Source organism: Anomaloglossus baeobatrachus (genome assembly GCF_048569485.1).
Source record: "Anomaloglossus baeobatrachus isolate aAnoBae1 chromosome 5 unlocalized genomic scaffold, aAnoBae1.hap1 SUPER_5_unloc_27, whole genome shotgun sequence".
NCBI classification, from domain to species: domain Eukaryota; kingdom Metazoa; phylum Chordata; class Amphibia; order Anura; family Aromobatidae; genus Anomaloglossus; species Anomaloglossus baeobatrachus.
Genome location: NW_027441803.1, coordinates 1,298,050 through 1,310,722, shown reverse-complemented (window position 1 = coordinate 1,310,722; position 12,673 = coordinate 1,298,050). Strand labels below are relative to the sequence as shown.

General features: G+C 42.2%; 1 protein-coding gene across 1 annotated transcript in view; it reads left to right on the top strand.

Moving 5' to 3' along the window:
- Nucleotides 1-12,673, top strand: part of LOC142259112 (uncharacterized) — a 249,944-nt gene that overhangs the window by 120,611 nt on the left and 116,660 nt on the right. The window contains exon 10 of the mRNA XM_075331624.1: nucleotides 4,024-5,197. Coding sequence (XP_075187739.1) covers nucleotides 4,024-5,197 — 1,174 coding nt within the window. The remainder of the gene's footprint in view (nucleotides 1-4,023; nucleotides 5,198-12,673) is intronic.

Genomic DNA, 12,673 nt, shown 5'->3' with positions numbered 1-12,673 from the left:
TTTCTTAAGGACCTCATCAGTTGCATTCGGAAGTTGATTGTTTCAGGACCTTTGATGAAGTCATGTGACATGTAACCAAAGGTCTCTTAATTGCAGGAGTCTAAAAGAACTGAACAGAAGACAGGCTGGCATGCAGGACTGGCATTAGGGGAAAGGGAGAGCAAACTGGGCAATTTCCCAGGGCCCCCATTTTCCTAGTGGCCCCAGTGTTTATATGCCGATTATAGGACTGCTTAAGAACCTTTTTGACATCACGTCATGTGACCAAAGGTCTCTTAATTGCAGGAGTATAAAGCTGAAGAGGAGACAGGCTTGTGTGTGTGTGTGTGTGTGTGTGTGTGTGTGTGTGTGTGTGTGTGTGTAGATAGCTAGATAATAGAAAAAAAAGAGTTACTGACGCACACTGAAATACCACATTTTTAAACTACCTAAAAATATCTAATAAAATTATTGCTTTAGAGAATGTGAATTACTGGGAAACTACCCTGGAAGGATTGGAGACACCTACAGAAGGAGATTTGACACCTAGATAATTAAGGCAGAATTCTGACAGAAATTACTTTTCAATCAATTTTTTGTGCAACACAGAGTTGTGAAAAAAGATTGTGTGACTAAATCATCATGGCGCGCTGTGCTGACATCACTCGCATGTCCTTCAGCTCCCAGCAGTACAAGCAGACATCGCCTCCTCTTGCTGGTTGCTCATAGTGAAATGTATGACCTCCAGCGCCACCGTGAAGAAGCTGACTATCAAGCATATGACTGTCATCGGAGGAGGTCTGATGGGTGTCGGGATAGCGCAGGTAGCTGCAGCAACCAGACACACTTTTGGTTTAGTGGACCAGACTGATAACATCTTGAAAAGTTTGCAAAAAGTATTGAAGACAGCTTGAAAAGGGTCACTAAGAAGATGTTTGCGGACAAGCCTGAGGCTGCTTCATAGTTCATCAGCAACTTCATCCCAAGCACAGACCCAGCGGCCGTGGTGCACAGCAATGATCTGGTGTTGGAAGCCATAATAGAAAACTTGGAAGTGAAAAACGCACTAATCAAGACACTGGACAAATTTGCACCAGAACACACCATATTTGCCAGCAACACATTCTAATTGGCAATAACTGACATAGCCAACTCCACAAGTAGGCAGGATCAGTTCGTATGGCTGCATTTCTTTACTCCAGTACCAATGACGAAGCTGGTGGAGGTCATTAAGACACCAATGACTAGCCAAACGACTTCTGACTCTCTCATGGCCTTCAGTTAAACACTAGGAAAGATGCCTGTGTCATGTAAGGACACCCCAGGGTTCATTGTTAACCGTCTTCTGGTACCATACCTAGTGTAATTCGTACATCTTAATGAAAGAGGTCATGCATCTAAGCAAGACATGGATGTTGCAATTAAATTTTAAGCCTGTTACCCAATGGGTCCTTTTGAGCTTTTGGATTATGTTGGTCTTGACACAAGTAAATACACCATTGATGTTTGGTACCAGATGGAACTGAAAATCCCCTTTTTGCCTCCAGTGAATTGCTCAATAAGCTTGGAAAGAAGACCGGGGAAGGATTTTATAAGGACAGATGGTTGGCCTGGCTGCACTGCAGAGCTATATTGTTATAGTCTCTTGTTTGCTTTGATTATGATGGCCGTTGTTGTTTTTACATTGCACGGTTTTCTCAGCACTTATTAACACTCTAGTGCCTTACAGTCATGATTCTCTATTTCATCAACATCCTATTGTACCGCTGATTCCAAACATTGATACATCATAGACTGTATGGACACCAGTGCTCACAGGCGAAGGATAGTGGGGTGGGTGGATGAACTGGCTGATAAACCGGAGTAGGGAGCGTATACCTCAGGGAATTAGATTAGGGTTATGGTTGAACTCTGGTGATAGAAGGGTAACTAATTGGAAGCCGCAGGTAATAGACAGGTTCCGCGTGTAACCTGTCTGAAAGTGGTAAACACTGACTAGATAATAGAATACAAAATTACCGCGCTATTAATTAGAATGGAAAAAGGATGTGGAAACTAATTAGAATGGGAAAAGGATGTGGAATTTTTTTTTTTTTATCTTAGGCCTCAACCTCGCCATATTTTCCACACGTTCCACCTCTTAATCTGTACCTGAACCTATTCTATACAACACGCAGGTAAATTTATCCATATAGTGTTCTAACTTCATTAGAACACTGTACAACATATCATATATATATATCAATACCTGTCAATTTTTTTTGACACTCACACAGCCCTCCTCTTTTCATTTTACAGGTCCTACACCGACCCACCTCCCTGCCCAGACATCTGGAGCTTGGCATTTTCAATTGATATTTTTAGACAAAATATTTTTTAATTATCTAATTTTAAGAAATTAATAAACAATTTTTATTTCACATACCTTTCCTCATTTATTGTGTAGGTTACACTTTCTAACTAGTTTTACTGTGTTTACTACACACCTTACCTAGTCTTCCACATCCTTTTCCCATTCTAATTAGTAGCGCGGTAGTTTTATATTCTATTGATACGTCATAGCCATTATACAGTCAATAATAAATGAATGTACAAAAAATAAATTGTGCAACTTTTGGAGGTTTGACACCAATTTTAACCAGCTTTGCCAAAATGGGCAGAGCTTGGCCAGAAGAAGGGTGTGATGTCACCGCTTCTCTAATTCATAACAAACTGCGGCGTTCCCTATGCCAGAAATCTCACGCCAGTCCCTCACATCAATTTTCATTGTACATCGCCGGTCTTGATGAATTGGAGCCCTAATGTTTATCTGCACAGACTGCAAGACCCTGCTACCTGCTTGGTTACAAAGCCTAAGGATAGGCCATCAATCTTACAGTCCCGTACAAGCCCATTAAATATTTGGAATCTGTCTCTATTTTAATTTCGTCTTCGAAAAAAAACCCTTTTTGAAATTGTCTATGTTGTGGATCAATGTCACGAGATGCTTGCAGGCATCACCAACTGTCATGGTGGCATCAGGATCTGTGGAAATTACAGATTCTGGCACTCTGCTTGCTAACTTCTCTGATGTCTGTGAGCAGCGCAGGGAGATGCAGGCGTCGATCCACATACTTAGTAAGACTAGCAAGAGTTATTCTCTGCTGGGCTCCTTGTTAATGTCTTTGATACTGGCTCCCCTACAGCATGTGATCATTCACTCCCCTCCTGTATATGCTGGCTGGACTATTCCATTAATGCCAGCTATAGTTTACCTATACAGGTCTGGTGAGGTGTTGTGATACAGACTAGTGGTTGTTGTGCATTATTGCTGTGAGCAGCTGTGGTGTTAATCCTTGTTGTCTTTTTGTTTCTGCCTTTCTGCTCGTGCTTTTCTCCTTAGTCTCTCACTGTTTATTTCTGTGAGTTTGAAGTGTGTCTGAATTTTGGTTTTCCCATCTGTCTTAATCTGTATTTCCATCATACTCCTGCCCCTTCCTTCCACGTTCAAGAGTAATACAGAGGTTAGGGATAGCCTAAGGTCTCCTAGCATGAGGGAAAGTATAGCAGCCCCCCTTCCCTCATTATCCTACAGTCACATTGCGACAATCAATCTGATTATTTACTATAGCACATTCCAGAGAACTGGTGCTAGGAATGGGAAATGAGAGTTAACGAAGATGTAAGTCTTAGATCTCGAAATTGGACAACAGATCAGAATAATTTGTTTCCTAATTTAATTTCTGATGTTATGGTTTAAAAAAAAAATCTACTTTCAAAATTATATCATTAAAAAATAATAACATTGTGTTTATTTTTAGCCGATGACTATATCAGGAGTTCAGATGGACATCTAATATCTTCAGAATTTAAAACAGATAATCAAAGTATCACACATGATACATATGAAGAGCATGCTGTTGTCCCAGATATACCTCCAGTCCTTCCTCGGAAAGCTTTATCATCTGATCTTTTCAAACAAGTCCAAAATTCCCATTTATCACAGAATTGTAAGCAAAATAAAAGTTACAGAAGGGATGTGGAACATGAAACAGCTCCTACAAGGGAGAAACCATTTTCATGTTCAGAATGTGGGAAATGTTTTTTTGGGAAATCAGACCTTTCTAGACATCAGAAAATTCACGCAGGAGAGAAGCCATTTTCTTGTTCAGAATGTGGGAAATGTTTTATTTGGAAAACAGATCTTATTGTGCATCAAAGATCTCACACAGGGGAGAAACCATTTTTATGTTCAGAATGTGGGAAATGTTTTATTGGGAAATCAGACCTTTCTAGACATCAGAAAATTCACACAGGAGAGAAGCCATTTTCATGTTCAGAGTGTGGGAAATGTTTTATTCAGAAATCAGACCTTGTTAGACATCAGAAAAATCACACAGGGGAGAAGCCATTTTCTTGTTCAGAGTGTGGGAAATCTTTTATTCAGAAACTAAACCTTGCTAAACATCAGAAAATTCACACAGGGGAGAAGCCATTTTCATGTTCAGAGTGTGGGAAATGTTTTGCTTGGAAATCAGATCTTGTTATGCATCAAAGATCTCACACAGGGGAGAAGCCATTTTCATGTTCAGAGTGTGGGAAATGTTTTATTCGGAAATCAGACCTTGTTAGACATCAGAAAAATCACACAGGGGAGAAGCCATTTTCTTGTTCAGAGTGTGGGAAATCTTTTATTCAGAAACTAAACCTTGCTAAACATCAGAAAAATCACACAGGGGAGAAGCCATTTTCATGTTCAGAGTGTGGGAAATGTTTTGTTTGGAAATCAGATCTTGTTATGCATCAAAGATCTCACACAGGGGAGAAGCCATTTTCATGTTCAGAGTGTGGGAAATGTTTTATTCGGAAATCACACCTTGTGAGCCATCAGAAAAATCACACAGGGGAGAAGCCATTTTCTTGTTCAGAGTGTGGGAAATGTTTTATTCGGAAATCACACCTTGTGAGCCATCAGAAAAATCACACAGGGGAGAAGCCATTTTCTTGTTCAGAGTGTGGGAAATGTTTTGTTCGGAAATCAGATCTTGTTTGGCATCAAAGATCTCACACACGGGAGAAGCCATTTTTATGTTCAGAGTGTGGGAAATGTTTTATTCGGAAATCAGACCTTGTTAGACATCAGACAAGTCACACAGGGGAAAAGCCATTTTTATGCCCAGAATGTGGTAAATGTTTTACTAGGAAATCATATCTTGTTTACCATCAAACAAATCACACAAAATAAACCATTTTTATGTTCTGAATGTGGAAAATGTCATTCTCAGAAATTGGATCTTGTTAAATAATTGAAGAAGCCGCACAGGGAAGGAACCTTTTTCATGTTGTGAATAATTGAAATGTTTAACTGGTAAATCACATCTTGCCGACCATCAGAAAACCAACAGAGCGGAGCAGCCATTCTTGCTTTCAGAATTTGCCAATTGTTTTTTTTATCAAAAAGCAAATAAGAGGCTAAAACTTAACTTTTAATAAAAGTATGTAAAAAACCTAATACTTCGGGCAATGTAACCTTAAGGATCCCCGACTGCTATCAGGATATAAGGCATAGACCACGCCACACAAGAGATAAGCGGGCTTTATACGCTACGATATATCTAACGAGATGTCGGCGGGGTCACGTCGTAAGTGACGCACATCCGGCATCGTTAGTGATATCGTAGCGTGTCACAGCTATGAACGAGCAGAAATACTCACCTTCTCGTTCGTTTACACGTCTCTCATTTTCAAAAAATCGAACGTCCTGTTGTTCAATGTTCCCGAGGCAGCACACATCGCTCCGTGTGACACCCCGGGAACGATAAACTGCAGCTTACCTGCGGCCACCGGCAATACTGAAGGAAGGAGGTGGGCGGGATGTTTATGACCCGCTCATCTCCGACCCTCCGCTTCTATTGGCCAGCCGCTGTGTGACGTCGCTGTGATGTTGAACGTCCCTCCCCCTTCAGGAAGTGGATGTCGCCACTCACAGCGAGGTCATTTGGAAGGGGAGTATGTGTAACGGGGGTTACAACATTGTGCGACACGGGCAACAAATTGCCCGCGCCGCACAAACGATGGGGGCGGGTGCGATCGCAAATGCGATCGCACAATAAATTGTAACGTGTAAAGCAGGCTTTAGCCCCTCAGGGATGCCGCAAATACAACAAACTAAACAAAAAAAGAAAAATATATATATTGTGCTTCCACATGTTATCCGGACAGCGGTCCTATATACATAACAAACTTAATAGAAAAACACAAAATACATAAATCATATAGATTATTGACAGCGGTCAACAGTTCAAATGTACATACAGCATTGATAGTACAGTTGATATAGAAAAGATTGGAATTGTCTCACCAATTAGGTGGGGTTTTTTATCATTAATCAGGTCCTGTTGCTCAAGCAAGAATTGGTGAGGGATAGAAAATATTCTCTTTTTAAACATCGTATTTTTCGGACCATAAGGCTATGTGCGCACTTTGCATTTTTACCTGCGTTTCCGCAGTGTTTTGAACTGCAGCATTGTAATGCCAAAAGGCATGCGTTTTGATTTTCCAGCAATGCCTATGGGAAATAGGGATTTCTTTTGTGCACTTTGCAGTTCAAAACGCTGCGTTTAATTTGCATATTTTTGGGCAAAAACTCAGCGTTTAGAGAAGCAGCATGTCAATAGTTATTGCCATTTGGGCAGCGTTGTGCTAACATTGGAGTCAATTGGAAATGTCAAAACGCACACACAATCAAAATTCCAGCGTTTTACATGCTTTTTAGATGCAGAAAACATGCTTTTTGGACAAAATAAACGCATGCGTTTTTTACTTTATGGGAATAATATGTCCCTTTACACACACACACAGAGTCCGACAATTAAAATAATAAAATACCATAATTTAATGTAATTTTATGCATAAATATTAAACAATATTTATGTATTTAATATAAATATTTCTTTTGTGTATGATTTTAATCAATATATTGTTAATCATTTTTTTCCGTTTTTTTTCATTAGTGTTTGAATGTTTAAACTTTATTTAGCAGTGTATTTGTATTCAAAACGCATCTGACTTTCAGCAATGAAAAAGCAGGTAAATCGCGCTTAAAACGTGGCTAAAATGTGGTTAAAACGCAAGCGTATTTATAGCGTTTTTGAAGTCAAAACCAAATTTGACAAAGACAATTTCTGCCAGAGGATGTGTTTAGAACTGCAACTACCTCGACGCAAAGTGCGCACATAGCCTAAGACACACCTAGGTTTTGAAGGAGGAAAATAGGGAAAACTACTGAAGCAAAAATGTGGTCATGATGCACTGTTATGGGGGGATCTGCTGCTGACACTGTTACAGGGGTAATATTCCCCAGTTTCTAGTGCAATGTGTTTGATGACTTTTTCTTTAAATAGTGCTCATCACAAATCTGTGGCTGCTTTATTATTTACTAAAACAGTGGAGAGCCGCAGATTAGTGAATTTTCTAAATATAATCCAGTACCAAAACTTTTTGAAGTGTTCATAACTAATCCCCCAAAAGAAACTTCCAGGTTGTGAGATCCCACAACCATCAGTGATCACTCACAGTGAAAGAGTGAGCTCTACGACCCCAGCTCTGCAGCATCCTTCTAAGGATATGAGCGCACTTTGTGTCGAGGTAGTTGCAGTTCTAAACGCATCCTCTGACAGAAATGGTTTTTGCCATAGTTGGTTTTGACCACAAAAACGCTATAAATACGCTTGTGTTTTTACCGCGTTTTACATGCTTTTTCACTGCTTAAAATCAGATGCGTTTTGACTAAAAATACAATGCTAAATAAAGTTTAAACATACACACACTATGAAAAAAAAGGGAAAAAATGATAACAAATATCAAGATTATTATCAATCAAAAAATGGCTTATTTTATTAAAATGATAACTTTGTGATAACAATTATGCATAAAATTACATTTATTTATGGATTTTCTTAAATTTAATTGTCGGACTATGTGTGTGTGTAAAGGGACATATCATGCCATTAATATTTTGCCAAAAACGCATGCAATTAATTGGTCCAAAACACGTTTTCTGTATCATAAAAGCATGTTAAACGCTAGGATTTTGATTTAGATTGCGTTTTGCAACTTCTCATTGACTCTAATGTTAGCAAAACACTGCCCAAATGGCAGAAACAATTGACATGCTGCTTCTTTGAACGCTGAGTTTTTGCCCAAAAATATGCAAATTAAAAGCTGCGTTTTTAACAGTAAAGTGCGCACAAGAAATCCTCATTTCCCATAGACTTTGCTTGAAAATCAAAACGCATGCCTTTTGGCATGAAAACGCTGCAGTTCAAAACGCTGTGGAAACGCAGGTAAAAACGCAAAGTGTGCACATAGCCTTAAGCAGTTTACTAAAAAATGAAAGTATGTGACCGCGCTGGATTAGTTGAGGGAGCAATGTCTCGTGCTTAGAGCAGCTGCAGAGATTTGTGGGATCCCGCTCTGCACTCTGAGAGCCCAAAAAATGGAAATTCGAGCTCTATTTTGCTAGTAAGTTGGGTATTTCGAGAGCCTATACGAACATTTGTGAAAGGTTTTGATACTGGATTATATTTAGATAATTCACTAATTTTAGTTTACCCAGTGATTTATTTACTTAAAAGCGCAGCCCCAGATTGGAGACAGGAACTCTTAAGTATATCACATTGTATATAGTTGCATTTCAAAACTTGTTTTGTTAATAAATGCTTATAAATGTATATTCTTCATGCCTGTCTTTCTCTGTTGTTTAGATGTGATGATTTTTCCACAGAACCTCTGGAGTTAAGGCAGAGCTGTAGGCATTTTGCACAAAAATAGTGAGTGGATGTCACGGAGTTGTCACGACCAGCTGCCAATACAATGGCAGAAGTGTTGGAAAATCCCAGAGATTTGCAGAACGTATTGTTAACTGACAGTTCTCTGTTTCTGCAGCAGCGGACTCTATGACCCTGGGAAACTTTCAGTTTTTCCTCTCAGTTGCCAGCCTCTGACTTCCTTTTATAAACCTCACCCTGGGGTGCTTTGGGTGAGGTTTATAGTTATTCCTGGCTGTAGTTTGCAGCGGTCGTCTCCTCTTGTTGTACCACAAACTTCTTTGATAGCTACTCCTAAGATAAGTGTTTGACCTTAGCTATCTACCAGGGGTCAAGTGGTATCATTTGTGTCTCCCCTGTATTGTTTCCTTTTGTCTCACTTCGCATTACTGGTGTTGACTAAGACCTCATACCTACCATCCTTACTTTAGGCCTAGTTCAGGGTTTGCCTAGGGTGAGGTATTACTGCTCGGCGATAGGTGCAGAACCTGCATAGGGTTGGTGAGGGCAGTGAGGGTGAACTGCAGGTTATTGTCAGGGGTCACCACTTCCCCCTTTCCCTAGTGATAGGGCATTCTTTTCCCTTTCCATTTGTATTGTAATATACAGCTGGTATAGCTTCTATCCCCAGCTGTGACAGGGAACAAGTGAATCACATTCTGCATCCTAGATATGTAGAAGTTGTTAAGACACTCTGGTCCCAGTTTATCAAAGCTTTTATGCCAAAAAAAGTTACACAAGCTTTGAAAAGTCACACAAATTTGAATCAATTCATAGTTCTCAAATTTTGGCGGATTTTGACATTTTCACTCCAAAATTGGCACAGTTTGGGTGGAACAGAACGTGATACAACAGCTCTTTAAATTCATGACGAGCTGTGGTGTTCCTTATACAGAAATCTCACTCCAGTCCCTGATGGGAGTAATATTTCTTGCATGGCAGAAGGAGGCACATGTCACTCGTCAAACGCTCCAGATTCATGAAGAGGCATGCACCACTTCATCCATCAAGAGTGGCCCCCACATAAATTGAGCCCTTTATGTTATAAAAACGATCCTTTTACAAAAGATAATGTTGCAATAAAAAAATGGAAGGATTTTATCTGTCTGATATCCAAAGGGATTGTTTTTTTGTGGGGCTATCCACAAATAGAGATGAGCGGACCCGTTGAAGTTCAGGTTTGGCTTTTTCAGTTGGACTTTAGATAAAGTTCAGTTTGGGAACCGGACTTGTCCAGAACCTCATTGGAAGTCACTGATTGGGCAGTTCAGGTCTCCACCCACATGCAACCAGCCATAAACAGAGTATTTATTACCAGGGGAGGGATGACAGAGTTTTTTCCTTGTACACAATACATCCTATAACGATGTTTTTACCTCCCAATGCAAGCCATTCAAACACTGCAAGCGGCTCGCACTGGGCCGAGCACTGAGGGTATCCGAGCACAGCGATGCTAGATCAAGTGGTTAGGATACATAAAGCACCCAAACTCCAAACTCTAACACTGATTTTTTTGTATAAAGTCTGTACTTGTTACAAACACCGAACTTTACTATTTAGGTTCCCTCGTCTCTGCCCACAAACCTTTATTACAGTTTAGATTATGGGTGTAGAAGAGACCAGAACTGAAAGGGGTCTATCTCTTGGTGAAGAGCAAGTAACATTTATGATACCTATGCTGAGGTTTTGTGAATTTAATGGAATTTGGTTACTAAGTGTTTACTACTTAATTAAAAATTAGAATACTATCAAAATAGTGTCATGCTAGGTATGGTGAAGTGCCAAGTGAACGGCGAAAGGGAAGAGAAACCCTGTGCCTAGCGAAGGGGGAGATGGTGACCCCTGACTAAGCATACCGCTGGGCCCTGAGTTCCCTCACCACCCTAGATAGATTCCACACCTATGCACCGAGCCGGATACCCAGGGGTGGGATTCCGCCGGTTCTGTCCGTTTCTGGAGAACCGGTTGTTAAAATAGCAGCCGGTTCCCAGAACCGGCAAGAAACAGATGCGGCGATCCGGTTCCCTGCATTCATTTGTGTTAGTGTCTCTTTAAGACACTAGCAGAAATGAATCCCCGTACCTCCGCGCCGCACTTACGGGTTCAGTGGAGCCTGTCTGCTCCCTGACCCCGCGTGCAGAGACGCGCTGACGCTACAGAGGTCACGGCAGCGTGGGGAGGTCGCTCCTCCCACTGCCGTCTGTCAGCGTGTGCAGAGTGCCGCGGAGGATGGAAGACAGAGGAGAGCCTGCTGGTGCTTGGAGCAGGTAAGCGCTCAGAGCCGAAGATACAGGGGAGCAGGGAGAGGAGCCGCATTAAGATGGGAACTATATGGGGAGAGGGGCCATATGGGACAGGATCTGCAAGGGAGAAGGAGCATATGGAATGAGATCTGCAGGGGAGAAGGAGCATATGGGATGGGATCTGCAGGGGAGAAGGAGCATATGGGATGTGATCTGCAGGGGACAAGGAGCATATGGGATGGGATCTGCAGGGGAAAAGAGGCCATAATGGGATGGGATCTGCAGGGGAAAAGAGGCCATAATGGGATGGGATCTGCAGGGGAAAAGAGGCCATAATGGGATGGGATCTGCAGGGGAAAAGAGGCCATAATGGGATGGGATCTGCAGGGGAAAAGAGGCCATAATGGGATGGGATCTACAGGGGAAAAGAGGCCATAACGGGATCTGCAGAGGAAAGGAGGCCATAATGGGATGGGATCTGCTGGGTAAAAGAGGCCATACTGGCATATGATCTGCTGGGTAAAAGAGGCCATAATGGGATGGGATCTGCAGGGGAAAGGAGGCCATAATGGGATGGGATCTGCTGGGGAAAAGAGGCCATAATGGGATGGGATCTGCAGGGGAAAAGAGGCCATAATGGGATGGGATCTGCAGGGGAAAAGAGGCCATAATGGGATGGGATCTGCAGGGGAAAAGAGGCCATAATGGGATATGATCTGCAGGGGAAAAGAGGCCATAATGGGATGGGATCTTCAGGGGAAAAGAGGCCATAATGGGATGGGATCTGCAGGGGAAAAGAGGCCATAATGGGATGGGATCTGCAGGGGGAAAGAGGCCATAATGGAATGGGATCTGCAGGGGGAAAGAGGCCATAATGGGATGGGATCTGCAGGGGAAAAGAGGCCATAATGGGATGGGATCTGCAGGGAAAAAGAGGCCATAATGGGATGGGATCTGCAGGGGAAAAGAGGCCATAATGGGATGGGATCTGCAGGGGAAAAGAGGCCATAATGGGATGGGATCTGCAGGGGAAAAGAGGCCATAATGAGATGGGATCTGCAGGGGAAAAGAGGCCATAATGGGATGGGATCTACAGGGGAAAAGAGGCCATAACGGGATCTGCAGAGGAAACGAGGCCATAATGGGATGGGATCTGCTGGGTAAAAGAGGCTATACTGGCATATGATCTGCTGGGTAAAAGAGGCCATAATGGGATGGGATCTGCAGGGGAAAGGAGGCCATAATGGGATGGGATCTGCTGGGGAAAAGAGGCCATACTGGGATATGATCTGCAGGGGAAAAGAGGCCATAATGGGATGGGATCTGCAGGGGAAAAGAGGCCATACTGGGATGGGATCTGCAGGAGAAAAGAGGCCATAATGGGATGGGATCTGCAGGGGAAAAGAGGCCATAATGGGATGGGATCTGCAGGGGAAAAGAGGCCATAATGGGATATGATCTGCAGGGGAAAAGAGGCCATAATGGGATGGGATCTTCAGGGGAAAAGAGGCCATAATGGGATGGGATCTGCAGGGGAAAAGAGGCCATAATGGGATGGGATCTGCAGGGGGAAAGAGGCCATAATGGGATGGGATCTGCAGGGGGAAAGAGGCCATAATGGGATGGGAGCAGCAGGGGGAAAGA